We start from the raw sequence: 16934 nt of genomic DNA, 5'->3' as shown, positions 1-16934 counted from the left end.
GTAATATTCACTTACTATAAATACATTAATGGGTGTATTCGTTTCAATCCAGCTTCACCAATTACAAAGGCTTCATTCTCTAATGAGATGAAAATATTTTCATAAACAGAAAACCTTTAGGCAATTGTGGGATAATTCCATTATTAGATTGTATTCAAAATATGTCAGCCTGAAGATACGATTTGGTGTATAATCCAAAAATTTAACTGAATGTTAAATTTTAGTTATAAGCTGGGGTGTAGAGGGTACTTCGATGATGAACACAATAGAACAAAAAATTATTCAATTAAGTGTAATATCAGTGACTTCCCTTTAATTAATGGGTTTACACTAGTAGTGGATATAATTGAGAGATTATAATCAATGCATTATATTCATATAGTATTAGTAGTGACAAATGATGCAAGCTTTTACAGACCAGCAATAAAGAAACCCTCACCCACCTCAGTCCATCCCCTAGAAGGGGGAATGGACTGAGGACATGAAAGCAAATATTCAAGCATCTATCCTGCAGACACTCTTTTTCAGTTTGGGGGATGTTCTGAGAAAGCATTAAGATCCTGTTAGCATTTAGTTTATTCAATACATTTAAAGCTTTAAACATTTCAGTCAGGTCTCTTTGCAGAGGTCTGGTTTTCAGGTGCTGTAATTTAGAGAATTAAAGTATTTTGTGTCCTTGACTAATCTGGTTGCTCTTCTCTGCACCTGTTTTAACAGATCCACACCCTTTTTAAAATGAGGAGACCTGCAGAACCATATGTATTAATGGGAAAAACACCCTTGATTGGAAAATTCCTGTATATCATTGACAAAACACATGAGCTGTCCTGGCAGCATTAGTAGAGGCAGATGATGCAAGAAAGAAAGTTTATCTAGTATCAGCCACACACACAGAAAAAAAAAAAAAAAAAACATTTCACTAATCGATTCATTCCAAATGTTTGTCTAGTTCTGCCTTGAATTTATTTAAGCTATCAACTTCCACAACGACAGATGGAAGTTTGTTCCAGCAATCAACTACCCGCTGGCTAAAGGCATACTTCCGCACATCTATTCTACAACTGTCTTTCCTCAGATTGAATCTGTGCCCCCCCTCAGGTTTGCAATCTGAGAAAGAGGAAGAATTCCATCAGAATTCAGCGTGCTCAGCCCATTCAAGGCTTATGACAAGACCCCATGACCTACTCTGGCAGCCTGTCTGCACTGCTCAGAAAACTTCATATCTGACTGCACAATTACCCCCAAGTCCTTTTCATTCTCTATCACCTGAATGTAGTATCACACAGTTGTTACGTTACTCTGGAGTTACTGCTACCCATATGCAGTACTTTACATTTGTCAGTGTTAAACTTCATTTGCCACTTCTCAGCCCATCTGTTCAATTTTTTTAGATTCTGTTGCAGCAGAGTACTGTCATTAGTGTCATTAACAACCCAACCTTCGTATCGTCTGCAAACTTTAACATTAAATTTGATATACCTTCATAAGTATCATTAATAAATATACAAAACAATAATGAGCCCAACACCGAACCCCAAGGGACACCACTAATAATATCAGGCCACATAAATCAGTATACATTGATTACCACTCTGTCTTCTCCCACTCATCCATCCTTTTATTCATTGTAATAACTTGCCCTTACTGCCATCCTGCCCCAATTTGTATAGTAGTCTTCCATATGCAACAGTATCAAAAACTGTCCTGAAATCTAAGTACAGCAGACTCTCGATTTACTGGGATCGGATTAACCAGGACACTTCAAGACTCTAAATTAAAAAAAAAAAAAAAAATCAACCAGAGATCATAAAATTCAAGTAATAACTAGAATAGGTATAAACATATACTCTGCAAGTTGTAAATAAGCGACAAGAACCGGCATTATAAGCACATCATTGGGAGATTAATGTGCCTATTATCTTGCAACCCCCAATGTCTTCACATCCGCCGCTCAAAAAAAAAAAAAAAAAAAAATGTTAGTTTGGTTTAGTGCGTTGCATCGATTGTTGTGTTCTGTCGAACTGCAAAAAGACAAATTTTGTTTCCTTATTTATCTCAGGGATGTCAATTTTTTTTATAGTAAATATATTCTTTTTGTTTTTGTGTAGAAATCGCAAAAATGATGGATAAACGCCAAAGCGTTGCGCTTTCGGTTAAACAGACTTGAAATTATTCAAAAGTTTGAAAATGGTGCATCCATTAAATCTCTAAGGAACCATGATAATGGTGGTGACCAAAGCAATACCATATGTGACATTGTAAAAAATAAAGGGAAGCTATTAGATTTAAAATTGACATCGCAAAAAATAAAGGGGTACATCGTATTGGACACACGACTAGTACATGGTAAGTTTTTTATCTGTCGCTCTATTTTTTATGTAGATTGCTGAACATTTTTCGATACAGTAAGTCTTCGACTTACGCAACTACGGATTTACATAAATTTGTTTTCACTCGATTTTTTTTTTTTTTTTTTACGATTGTAGAATTTAAAACAACAAAAAAAATAATAAGCAATCAATAATGACGATCACGGCACGCACAAATTGCAAAAGTGAGATCAGAGTAACAAGCAAAAAAATAGGGAAGAAGAGTAAATTCTTACAATTATTTATTTATTTTTTTTTATATGACTGAAGATTTTAGTGAAGGGCACACGCACTTCACCATAGTAACCTAAAATCCCACAGAATTCCAGCTATCGGTATCATTGCAAATGCAGTAAGATCGAGTTTACTACCCATTTATAATAGATTGCACTAACAGAAAAGCCCAATAAAACGGAAAGTGCAAATTGTTTTTATTGTTTTTTGGTGACCTCCAGAAATGTGCTTTAGTAAAATGTGAGCTCGTGCTGGGTAATAATAGTGAGTTTGAGCCTTAACCCTGTGAAGTTCTTTACAGAAAATTTTATTTTGACTGTTATCGTGGTGCCAACTAAGAGAATAAGTGACAGCGGTACTAGTAAATCTATCAAGAAAAGGAAGGCGATCGATTTGGATCAGAAAATTAAACTTATAAGAATATATGAAATTAGTCAATCATTAACAAGTATCGCACTGAATTCAGATTTGTCAATAATAATATAGCAGCAATATGTTACTAGTCATTCCCAAGTTACATAAAACTTGATGAAGTAAGAAATCCTGGAACGTATCTCTTACGTATGTCGGGGACGTCTGTATTTTTGGATTAACCGGGAAATCCAGTTAGATTATCCGGGATTTGTTTTTTACCATCTATCCTGGAAAATCGAGAGTCTACTGTATATGATATCAGAATTATTTTTTCATCCAATTCCTTTGTGATCATCATAGTATCTAATCAGATTGGTCAGACAAAGCTTCCCCTTGACAAACACATGCTGTGGCTGAATTATTACTGCTGTCTTGTCTAGATGATCCTGTAATGCTTCTTTAACTAGTGACTCCATATTTTCTCTGGAACAGAAGTCTGTAATTACTGATGTCACACTTTGATCCCCCTGTGTGAATTGGAGATACATTTGTACATCTCCAGTCCGTGGGAACTTCCCCTGAGTCCAAGGATGCTCTCATAATTAGGGTGAAGGGTTTGCTTACTTCCTTTGCCAGGATAGATCCCATCTACCCCAGGTGCCTTTCTTATGTTTTACCTCAACGATTTCTCCTACACCTTGCTCTTAGTTATTACAAAATCATTTAACTCCCTGTTAGAGTTTGATAAACATCTGACCCTCTCCTCCTTGAACAAATCCTCATCTGTGAATGTAGATGCAAAATACTCATTTAGTTCGACAGCTATCTGAGAATGATCATCTGCAGTCAAACAATTGAGATCAAGTGGACCAATCTGATTCATCCCCTTCCTTTTAGAGTTTATATAAGTAAAGAAGTCTTTGCTGTTTTTCTTTGCATTCTTTCCAAATATTTTTCATAATCTGCCTTCGCTTACCTAACCTCCTTTGTGACTTGATTACAGACTAGCTTGCATCTATCATAAGCTTCTGTGTTGCCTGACATTTATGTGCATTCTATGCATTTTTATTCTCTGCCATGAGTCTCATTAGTTCATCTGACATCCATTTGAGCCTAAACCTGGAGCAGTATTTCTTAGTTGGAACAAAAGGCTTAGTAGCTTCCAAAATTTCTTCCTTGAATGCTTATAGAATTTGCTGTTGGTAATATCAACAAATTGGTCAGACTATATAGAACCTAATAAATCTCTGAGACCACTGTAGTCACCTTTATGAAAGCAAAAACCCTTCCCTTTAACCCTGATGGTAGTTACATCATTAAGTATTTGGGTTCGAGAGTACACTATATTTCGGTACGACAGTACATGTGAACAGGCGAAGTTTTTACGTCTCCAGCTAATAGAGAAGTTTTTGCTTTTTTATTGACTTAAATTGGCATATTAATTTATTTTTTATAGTTGCTTTATATTCCTATTAACAATACTTTAGTTTGATTTGAATTTCGATAGATTTCGTAGGTTATTACTTTGTATCAGTAAGGGTATCAAATCCACGTGTTGGACAAGTTTAGCAGCTCCCGCGAATGCCCAGTTTTTAATTATATTTAGCCGCTTTATTGATTTAATTGTTAGATTAAATTATATTCTATAAGTAGCTTATAGACCTAGTCAAGCTCTGTGGTTTATTTTGAATTTAGATAGCACGATTTGGAAAGTAAATAATACCTTGTGTCTGTAGATTAGCTGTTCGTAACTTGCCGCCATTGTTATACGATACGTGTGCACCGAACTAGATAGTGTAAGGTTTAATGGAAAACTAGATAGCGAGTATAGTAGTATCAATTAATCAGTAAAATTTATTAATCTTATTAAATTTCATTGTCAATTGAATTGTACTTTTTTAACTAAATAAATATAGCGACCTAGTTTTTACAAATGTAACATCATAAATTAATACATATAAGTTGACAGGGGATAAGAAAGTCATATAACATAACTCTGAGATAATATTCGATACCGAAATACATATATATATAGGTTATAACTTCATTGGGATATAAGTTTAGGGTTATATTTTGTATTGGAATTTTATTGAACTTGAATAGAAATCGTGACTCAGACCAGAGCAGCAAAGCAAAAGGCTCAAACTAATGGAAGTGCTGTGGCTCGGGAGAACAGAGGGGGGTGGTTGTCCTCTGAACACAGTCTATTGAAATGCACTGTTTGTTTGATGTTTGTGGAGCAATCAGGAACGGGACATGATATTGCCAAGGGGGAATGTCTTTGTGTGTGCGCGATGTAAGGAGTGTGTGGAAATCAGGCGCCAACTCAGCATTATTATGGGCTTATATGAGAGCTTGAAAGACAGGGTGGATGCCCTCGAAGGATTTAAATTGAGGGGCCCATCAAGTTCTCAGCTGCCCACATCAATGCTAGAGCTTGCATTTGATCATCACGCCACACAGCCCGCAACCCCCAAGGCAGAATGCACTGGTCTCAAAGGAACTAATTGTTGTAGGTGACTCTATTGTCAGGGAAACGGGAGCATATTGTGCAAAAAGGATAGATGGAATAGACATACCAGGGTATGTCTGCCATGGGGCAAAGGTTGATGATGTTGTAGAGCAGATATCATCTTTCAAGGGCACAAAGGGTGATATTGTTGTACACGTTGGCACTAATGATATTAAGAGTAGGAGACCGGCGGAATTGCCTCCGTAGCCAGGTGGGAAGGAGCAGCAGTGCGTAGCACACCCTTCTTGATTAGACCGGGGTTCGAGCCCGTCACCACCAAATACGGAACATGCGGAAAGGTCAGGGAATGACCACCGCACCGGAGCAATATGGCCTTAGTTGCTAATGCTCCTAAAAAACCAAATAACAACAACAACAACAACAACCGGCGGAATTACTTAACAAGTAGAAGTCAATGCTGAAAAAAAGCCGTGAGTTAGGGTTGAATTTGAAACTGTCTGCAATTTTGCCTACACATGATAGGAGGGAGTATATGATCAGAGCCTTGTCGATAAATTCGGCCCTGGAGAGATTGTCCAAGGCTCAAGGGGTAGAATTTTTCTCAGCCTAGTCTGTGCTTGTTAACAGGAGAGACTGCTTCTACAGGGATGAGGTACACTTTAAAGTGTGTGAGTGAACAACCCACAAATTCCAGTCAATCTCTGGAAAGTTAAAATCCCCCATTATAAGACATTTGATTTACTGGCCCACTCTATTTCTCTGCACAATTGCTCATTATACTCATCAGATTCATTAGGCCTATAACACACATCTACTCTCATTTTTCCTTTCCCAGTGCTTATGTCACACCAAACAGACTCAACATTGCAATGTCCACCAACATCAATTGGATGCACTTCCTTTGATTTTGTTTCTTAACTAACAGCATAACCCCTTCTCACTTCCTGTTCTGTCTATCCTTTCTGTACACATTGTACTCCCCAAATTCCAATTCTGCACTGCTTATGTCTGTGTGACACCACGTCTCTGATATCCCAACAATATCTGCCTTTGATGTCTTGACTAGCACTTCAAGCTCATCGAATTTATTAACTATACTCCTAGCATTGGTGTACATGCAAGTATACGTGCACCTGTTTCTACTCTTAGTTAGCACAGCCCATGTATTTACTTGTTCCACTATGATTCCCAGCAGTCCTGGAAAGCCCCATTGCCTTGCTATCCAGGCTGCTGCTCAATTGCATTTCAATACAACCAGTGCAAGAATCATTTTCACCTCTGCCAGTGGCTACTGTTAATCTATTAGTCCGTGTATCCCCCACAAGCTAGCAGTTTTTTGACTCACCTAATTCTGCCTCGATAGCATCAGCAAATATTCTTGCACCCCTTCTATTTAAGTGTATCCCATCCCTGGAAGCAATCTCTCCTGTTAACAAGCATAGACCACACTGAGAAAAATTCTACCCCATAAGCCCTACACAATCTCTCCAGGTCCGAATTGATTAACAAGGCTCTGATCATTATGTCTGGTCAGGATTGCAGACACTTTGAAATTTAATCCTAACTCAACTTTTTCAGCATTGATCTGTACTTGCTTAGTAAAACCACAGATCTCCCACACTCAATGTCATTTGTGCCACTGTGTACAACAATATCACCTTTTATGCCCTTAAAAGATGATATCTGCTCTACTGCTATATAATGTGAAATAGGATGGATGTACAAGTTTTTTGGGTTTTTCCACCTGTACAACATGCAGATTGACTTGTAAACACACACTTATAATAAGAAACAATGATTTGTTAATTTTGAGATTGGTTACCACTATTTTTGAGTCAAGTGTGCAAAATGATCTGAAATTGTCACAAGAAATTATTTAATCAGTACTGAATTAATTTTTTTTGAATTCATGGTATTGCTTCATTTTCGGTGATTACCTGCATATCAGAGTGTTGTTTTACAGTATCCCATTGTTTGACATGCAGACAGAAAATTCTACACTCCTTTTTCTATCCAAGTCTCACTTGATTTGTCTGGATTGCAATGTCTGAAAAATGTTCTCTCACACAGAGATAGGTAGGTAGAGAGAGAGAGAGAGAGAGAGAGAGAGAGAGAGAGAGAGAGAGAGAGAGAGAGAGAGAGAGAGAGAGAGAGAGAGAGAGAGAGAGAGAGAGAGAGAGAGAGAGAGAGAGAGAGAGATGATATACCTTGTATCATTCCTTTTGTGACCTGATTGGCCAGTGGTTGTAGTTAAGAATAGGTAGCTAATTTCACTTGTAAATTGTATGTTTAATTCTTTTGAGTACACAGATTTTCCAAGTAAAAAATGAAATACATTATATATGAGTGTTGGGTTTTTCTTTCAGCCAAACTTGTCTTATCATTGCTTTATCTGAACAACTTCAAATAAATAATTTCATAGCTGTTTGTAGTTTTCTAGTTTTAATAATTTGATCTAGCATAGTAAATGCTTTCTAATCGTTGTACTTAGTTACCACTAAAAATAATGAGAAGGTTTCACCACCTAACCTTACAAAATACACTATTAAACAGAGGACAAAAAATAGTTACTTTTGATGTGAGCTGAGAGACAGAGCCCTTCTGCCAAAAACACCCAAGTAGACTTTTTGTGTATTTTACAGAGTAAAACACACAAGATTCCCAATAAGTTATCAAAACTCAACCACAAAATAATCTGAAAGTAGAATTCTGAAAAGAACCTTCTTTTTAGAATTGTAGCCTTAAAAACAGAACACGTTTTACACCAATCATGCCCCTTTACATGCCATAAATTTTATAATAATTGAACAATTTTTAGTAATTTGAAGGCTATTTTCTTCATTGTTCATTTAATATACTTAGAACAAGATGGCCCTAGATTTATTGAATTTGTTTTTTAAGGCCGTGTAGCTTCTGGTGTTATTAACTTGGCAGCAGTGGTGCCTGGTAACAGGCCCACATCTGGGGGAAAAAAAAAACATTTTTGGTCACATAGGTCATTGCTTTATCTGAACAACTTCAGATAAGTTAAAAAGAAGGCTGCTATAAAGATCTTTGACTGAAAACCATTGCAATGCTTATTAAATGTAATTTTTTATTTTGTGTTTTTAACACCTTTTACATCCATGAAAGAAACCCTTTATTTTTCTTGGGGGGGAGGAGAGACAAAATATAAATACGAAGTCATCACTTTCATTCTTAGGTTGATAATGCCAGTAAGTGTACTGAAACCAAAAATTATGTATGCGTACATTGTTTTGTTGAATAAATAAATAATAAGTCAAAATACCATTTTATGTCATTAAAAATAAAATTAACAGCATGTAATGAAGGAGTTTATTTAGTTATTAGTATTAGTAATGGCCACATGGTGCAAGAAAACTTATGCTGCACCAATCAAAAAAAACCCCGAATAAAACAATGATAAAAAAAATAATAATAAATAAATAAATAATAATAATTAATAAAAGAAAAGGAAATTAAACTATCATCCTATGCGCTTCCCTAACCCAAAGGTACTATCCAGATGACCTTTGAATTTCCCCAAACTGTCAGCCTCTACCACCCATGTAGGCAACTTATTCCAGTAATTTATAACTCGCTGGCTAAAATAAAACTTCCTGCAGTCCAATTTAAACATTTCCCCCCCATAACTTGAATTTATGTCCCCTAGTTCTAGCATCATTTATAATCTTGAAAATTTCGCCCTCATTCATTTTACTGATGCATCTCAGAGCCTTAAACACCTCAATCAAATCTCCTCTAAGGTGTCTAGTTTCCAAACTCTGCAAACCACATATTCGAAGTCTTTCTTCAGAAGGATGCCCTTTTGCCGATCTCACCAAGCGAGTTACCCGTCGTCTTTGCACCCTTTCAAGAAGCTCGATGTCTTTCTTTGGGTGCGGTCTCCATACTTGAACACAGTATTCCAAAAGTGGTCTAACAATAGCCTTATACAACAGGATTATCACGTCCCTATCTCTACTTGCAAAAGTTCGATAGATCATCGATAGGACACCATGGGCCTTCCTTGCAACCTGTTTACAATGACCGAATCGTAACACCCAAGTCCCTTTCCTCCAGTACTGGGTTTAGGCGTATTATAGCCTTAGTTGCTAATGTGCCAATAAAACCCAACAACCAACTGGGTTTAGTTGAACTGCACCAAGTGAATAAGTTATTTTGGGATTACTGTTTCCCAGGTGTTAATACCTTACACTTTGTTGGATTAAAGCATAGCTGCCATTTTTCTGACCATTCCTGAAGTCTATCTAGGTCTCTCTGAAGAAGCTCAGCTTGACAGTGATCATTAACTACTCTACCAATTTTAACATCATCTGCAAATTTAGACATCACGCCCTCTATCCCTTCATCGATGTCGTTTATGAAAATTAAAAACAACAGTGGTCCTAATACTGATCCTTGGGGAACCCCACTTCTTACATCAACCCAATCTGAGGAACAGCCATTTATCACAACCCTCTGCCTCCTGCCCTGAAGCCATCCTGCTATCCATCTAAGGATTTTCCCAGTGATTCCAACCTGTTCCAGCTTATAAAGCTGGAACAGGTTGGAATCACTGTGGGTCTGAGTCAAAAGCACATGTGGGTCTGAGTCAAAAGCTTTGCTGAAATCTAAATAAACAATGTCGAAATCATTCCCTAAATCCAGCTTGTGAGTGACCCTTTCAAAATAGCGAACCAGATTTGTTAAACATGATTTTCCCTTTACAAAACCATGCTGAATATCCATGAGAATTTCAATTCGATCCAAATGATCCTGAATTCCACCCCTGAAGTCAGACTGACAGGTCGATAATTTCCCACTTCACTCTTAGAGCCACCCTTATGTATGGGAGATACATTGGCACTTTTCCAATCCAAGGGAATCTCCCCAGAGTCTAGTGATGTTCGCATAATTAGCCTCAATGGTTCAATGCACTCACTTGCCACCTCCCTTAAGATTATAGGGTATATTCCATCAACTCCGGGAGCCTTACTGGCCGGTAGGCTCGAAAGTTTTTTCATTAAATAATCTTGCGAAATTTCAATATCATTAATTACATATTTTTCAAATTCGCTCCCATTGCCACAAAAGGTTTTTCATTTCTAAATATCGATGCAAAATAACTGAGTTCGTCTGCAACGGCAGCTGGTGTATTTAATACTGTCCCCTTTCCCTTACGTAAAGGTCCGATGTGGTTTGTCCTTCTCTTCTTGGCATTTATATATGTGAAGAATTCCTTATCCTCCCTCTTTGCTCTATTTGCTAGCGATTTCTCATAACCTGCCTTTGCCTGTCGAACCTTTTCTGTGGCTCTATTACAGATTATCTTGTTGCTGTTATGGCTTCAGTACTTCTTATTGCTCTGTAACCTTTCCATGCCACCTTTTTCTGCTCAAATAATGTGGCAACTTCACTATTCATCCAATTGGAACCCTCCTCGTGGAGTTTTTTTTTATTTTAATGGTAAATATGCATTCAAGGCATCTGTGATTAATGTTTTAAAAGCATACCACAGTTCAATTGTATTCATTCTCTGCATGATATCTACCCAGTTAATAGAGACCATGTAGTACCTTAAGGCATCGTAATTTCCTTTTCTGAAATTAAAACCCATTCCTTTGCCTTTTACTACTGCTACCTCTCTCATCATCATCCACCGTAGAACTCAGTGATCACTTCCTGCTTCTGGTTCCTCTACTGTCAGCCCTTTTATGTCATCTGATTCATGGGTGATGATGAGGTCTAGGATATTCTTTTCTTTAGTACTTTCCCTGACATGTTGATACAAATAACAGTCATCTAGTTGATTTAAAAATTTTGTTCCCCATGTCGAGTTTCCTTCCCATTTACTCCAATCAATTACAGGCAAATTGAAATCACCCATAATAAGACATTGACGCTTACTTGCCCACTCCATTTGCATGTAGAGGCTTTCATCATAATCTTCACAATCGCCTGGTCTGTAGAGTACTCCTACTCGCATTATACCTTTGTTTCCAACTATCTCACACCATACAGATTCTATACTAGCACGTGAAACGTCTGAATCCGGGAAAGCTAACATTGCACTCAGGCTGCTTCTGATAAGAAGCATTATCCCACCACCCCTTCTGTCTATCCTATCCTTCCTAAATACATTATACAAGCCACACTGAAACTCATCATCCCCTATCTCTGGGTGACACCACGTTTCCGTAAGCCCTACTATGTCCACGTTACTTGTTTTAACCAGCATTTCGAATTCGCTCATTTTATTGACGACACTTCTAACATTACTTTATAAACAATTAAGACTTACTGTTCTTGTATATTTAACTACCCTAACACAACCCTTGAAGTTTTTTAGGCTCTTTTCCTGAAAAGTGTCTGCCCCAGAACATCTAGATAATATGTCCAGTTGGGGTAATAGATCAGAACTCTTGAGGTATGTGCAAGAGTTACTTTGATCAATATTATCAGATAAATGCATTATTACCCACATCCCTCCCCTAACTAGCAGTTTCCCTGAACCTTTAAGGTATCCTCAATAATACTGGCAAAAACTTTTGCACCACCTTTGTTTAAGTGTATCCCGTCTCTACAAAACAAATTCCTTCTACCTACAAGTGTGGGCCATGCTGATAAAAATTTTCCCCCTAAAGCCTTGCAGAGTCCTTCAAGTCTTAAGTTAATCCACAAGGCTTTTAACATATAATCACTCCTATCGTGTCTGGGAAGAATTGCAGACACATAGACATTGTGGCCTAGCTCATGGCATTTCCTCAGCATGGTCCTGTATTTTATCAACAAATCGTCAGATTGTGTACGTTTAATGTCATTAGTCCCCACATGAATAATAATATTCTCTTTACCCCCTCTTAAAATCTGATAATATGTTGGTGACATTGTTAATAGTTTCTCCCGGCAGACATACCCTGGTTCTGCTCCACCTATCCTTATTACAAAAAATATTCCCCGTTTCCCTGACAATGGAGTCTCCTAATAAAACAATGTACTTTTTAACCAGAGTAGTTTGCACTTGGTTTTTCTGTTTTGTGCCCAAATCAGATGTGCATTACTTGGTAGATTGCTGGAATCTTGAGTCCCTGACGAGCTCCCAGATGCATTATTCTCGAGGTCAAGCACTCGTTTTTTTCAGTGACTCAAATTGTTCCATCAGTGCACCAAATTGTAATTTAAGATCGGTGCACTCCCTACATCGATCACAAAAAAAAGAATCCCCAGGTGAGCTATGATTAGTCACCAGATCGACCTGGGAAAACATTCCACAGATTCCGCAACGGGTTACATCATGACTCACCCGTAAATCGCCATCGGCTATTTCCCTGTGAGTTATGATACCCTGTGACGTGTTTAAGGCAGATCTCGTAACTACCATTATAAAATTAGCTAAATATCAATGAAAATTAACTTTTAAAAAGTATATCTGTAATATTATAAAAATCAAACTGTTACAGGAAAACCTATAACAAAATAATCCAACAATATCTAAATAAATCAAATAATTAAAAGCACTAATCACCAGTAGTCCAGTCCACTTATTTATGCATGGGTAATGCACACACATCATTTCTTCTACCAAGGTAGTTTTAATGCATCATTTTACTCATATCTCATATTGTAAATACCTTTACAACGAGTTGCCATGGTATTGCACTACCTCAAATAAGTAACACTTCACCTATGGAGAAGACGATTGTTACTTATTCTTCGCAGATACCACCCAGACGGCACCGTTTCAAGGCTTTTTGGTCCCCTCTTCGGTGGGTGTGTCAATAAGTACCCTATTGTTGCTGTAGTGACAACCCAGTTAGCATTAGCATTAGTAGAGGCATATGATGCAAGAAAGCAAGCTTATGCAGCATCAGCCAAAAAAATAAAAATAAAAAACCACTTCCATTTCACCCCTCCGTTCGTTCGAAATACCTGTCCAGCTGAGCCTTAAATTTATTTAGGCTATCAACTTCCACAACAAGGGTTGGAAGTCTGTTCCAACTATCCGCTGGCTAAAGGCAAATTTCCACACATCTATCCTACATCTGTCTTTCCTCAATCTAAATTTATGCCCTCTCAGGTGATTATTCTGAGCAAGAGAAAGAATCCCATCAGCATTGAGCATGCTCAAACCATTCAAGGCATTATACACCTTATCAGATCGCCTCACTGGTGCCTAGTCTTCAGACACTGTAATTTGAAAAACTTAAGCCTTTCTTCGTAAGAGCAACCCTTTGTTCCATTCAATAACCTTGTTGCACTTCTCTGTACTCGTTCCAGCAGCTCTACATCCTTCTTGAAATGAGGCCTCCAGCCCTGTATGCAGTACTCAAGGTGTAGCCTGACCATTGCCTTATACAATGGAATAATCACCTCCTTATCCCTGCTAGAAAAATTCCTGTATATCATTGACAAGACACCATGAGCTACTCTTGCAGCCTGTCTGCACTGCTCAGAGAACTTCATATCTGCCTGCACAATTACCCCCAGGTTCTTTTCATTCTCTATCACTGTCAGTGTAGTGCCACAGAGTTGATACATTGCTCTGGCGTTGCTGTTTCCCATATGTAGTACTTTACATTTGTCAATGTTAAACTTCATTTGCCACCTCAGCCTATCTGCTCAACCTTTCCAGATCCTGTTTCAGCAGCATAGCGTCAGTAGCGTCCTTAACAACGCTGCCAACCTTTGTATCGTCTGCAAACTTGGATATTAAGCTTGATATACCATCATCAATATCATTTATAAATACAGAAAACAATAATGGACCCAACAGTGAACCTGAGGGACTCCACTAATAACATTAGTCCACAATGAGTGTCCATTGATTACCACTCTCTGTTTTCTCTCCCTCAACCATCCCTTTATCCATAGCAGCAATTTGCCTCCAATGCCACACTGCTCCAATTTGTGCAGCAGTCTTCCATGTGCAACAGTATCAAAAGCCTTTCTAAGATTCAAATTTATAATATCAAAGTTATTCCCTGCATCCAGTTCTTTTGTGACTGCATCATAGTATCCAATCAAATTGGTCAGGCAAGACTTTCCCTTAACAAATCCATGCTGTGTCCGAGCTATAACTGAAGTCTTGTCTAGATGATCCTGCAGTGCTTCTTTAACCAGTGCCTCTATTAATTTTCCTGGAACAGAAGTTAAACTCACAAGTCTATAATTACTTGGTCAGCCTTAGATCCTCCTTTGTGAATTGGGGTCACATTTTCACATCTCCAGTCTATGGGTACCTCCCCCGAGTCCAAAGAAGCTCTCATAATTATGGCTAAGAGTTTGCTTACTTCCTTTGCTGCCTCCTTTAATATAACTGGATAGATCCCATCCACTCCAGGTGCCTTTTTTATGTTTATCCTCAACAATTTCTCCTCCACTTTCCTCTCAGTTATTACAAAATCATCTAGCTCACTGCCAGAGTTTACTTCACCTCTGGCATTCCCTTTCCTGAATATGAAGTTATGAAGTATAACTCCACAATATGAGTGATTGCTGATGGTGTGTGTGGTTTAATCTAAAAAATATTTCTTGGCTAAATGCCTAAGAGTATGAAGGAGTTTATTTATGCATGGGTAATGCACACAAATTACCCATGCATAATACATAAGAAGGGCCAAAAAGCCTTGAAATGGTGCTGTCTGGGTGGTGGTATCAGCCGAGAATAAGTAACAATAGTCTTGTCCATAGGTGAAGTGTTACTTATGTGAGGTAATGCAATACCATGGCAACTTGTTGTGAAGGTATTCACAATATGAGATATAATTAAAATGATGCATTAAAACCACCTTGATACTAGAAATGTGTGTGTGTATTACCCATGCATAAATAAACTCCTTCATCCTCTTAGGCATTTAGCCAAGAAATATCCTTTAATTGATGTATTTGTTTACATTACACTGAAACTGAAAATAGCATGACAAAGTGGAATGCAAAAATAGTGAAATTAATGGTGGTATCCAGGCTTCCAATGCTTTTCACGTATTATACTGATTAAACAGTAATGAGTGACTTCAAAAAGAACCCATGCAAAATTGTATCTGTACTAATTCAAGGTTAGTTGCACAACAACCATTAATCTTGAACTGGGTAATTAACTTGTAAAATATATTTTGCTTTAGGGGCACATCAGATCAGGCACGACTGCTGTGAGGTTAAATAGTTCTTTTTATAATAGCTTTTCCTAATGACTATTTTTGAACAACCTGTTTTATTGACTTAAATTCAGGTGCTTGTGGAATTTCTTTTATTAATGCAGATTTTTTATGTTTTCATTTTGAGCCAGATTCGTGCTGTACATAAAAGGTATATGTGAAAGTTTTACAAGTTTTGCCACAAAGTTGCATAATTGGATTCGTCTAAGAAATCAATTTAATAAAAATAATTTAAAAAAAATAAATTTTTGGAATAAAAATTTCCTGGATGAATCCAAGAAATTATTTTTATATCATTAAGATATAATTCATTGAGTGATCTCAAAATTTCAGCATTATTTTATTGTATTTGTATAGTATGATTTTACGTCCAAAGCTGGAGTGCTATTTGTCTTCTGTTGGATCCTCTTCACTTTTGGTATTGTAGCTGCTTTCACTTATAATGAGGTAATTTTTATTTTCTTAGCATAGACTAAACATAACAGAGAATTTCCGTAATTAACATAATTGTCACTCCTAATAAGTTGACACTCTTATCAAAACTTAAAATATTCATTATAACTGCTCTTTCAAGAATGCTTATATATGTTAAAATAAAACCTCCATTATTGGACACCTCCCACATTAGGAGGTTTCCAATAATGGAAGGGGATAGTATAAAGTTGTAGATTAGTGGATTTTCAAATAGCAGTAGTCATGCCTCAGTTTCATCTTCATTGGCTACATTGCCTCTATGTATGTGGAAAGAGGCAAGGTGCTCTTGGAATCTAATTTACTATGTGCTCAACTGAAATTAATTAAATACAGCTGATTCTCCACCATTATTTATCTTACTTATTTTTGGAGCAAATGATTCATTTGTATTCCACTTCCCATCTGCTGCCTAAAATTAGTTAAAAAAAAAAAAAAAAAAAAAGTCATTTTTGACTTAGTGTCTTACCAACAGAAATGTTGGTAAGACTCGTTCACAGCTTTCGTTGTGTGTGTGTGTGACACACAACGAAAGCTGTGTGTGTGACACAGCTGACCACATAAATAGCATCATCCCTTTAAAGGTTAACATTTCTTTAACTCTCTACAGGTAAAATTATATAAGACACTTCACATCATCCTGTAAAACTTACATGATATTGCATCATCAGTCTATAATATTAGTGGTATTGCATCATCTTGTTTATAATTGCATCCACCTGCTTTATCCGTGTTCTTCATATTCAGCAGTCATATGGGATACACTCCAAGAAAGAAAAGCATAATTATTGCTCTTGATAGGGAGGGCATTTCTAATCAGCTTGTGGTTGTAAAAGTTGGCTGTAACCAGTCTATTGTGTCAAGGTTACAAAAAAA

The 16934-nt window shown here is 37.2% G+C and overlaps 1 protein-coding gene across 2 annotated transcripts in view; it reads left to right on the top strand.

Moving 5' to 3' along the window:
- The window catches only part of LOC150075736 (protein lifeguard 2-like), a 165622-nt gene that overhangs the window by 126783 nt on the left and 21905 nt on the right, over positions 1-16934 (top strand). For both annotated transcript variants that reach the window (XM_090387424.1, XM_090387425.1), the window contains exon 10: positions 15945-16034. In XM_090387424.1, the coding sequence (XP_090243550.1) occupies positions 15945-16034 (90 nt within the window). The remainder of the gene's footprint in view (positions 1-15944; positions 16035-16934) is intronic.

Source organism: Mastigoproctus giganteus, chromosome 13, assembly GCF_048544385.1.
Source record: "Mastigoproctus giganteus isolate SK-2022 chromosome 13, ASM4854438v1, whole genome shotgun sequence".
Classification (NCBI taxonomy): domain Eukaryota; kingdom Metazoa; phylum Arthropoda; class Arachnida; order Uropygi; family Thelyphonidae; genus Mastigoproctus; species Mastigoproctus giganteus.
Note: the sequence above shows the minus strand (reverse complement) of the source record. Positions and strands in the feature narration are given on the sequence as shown.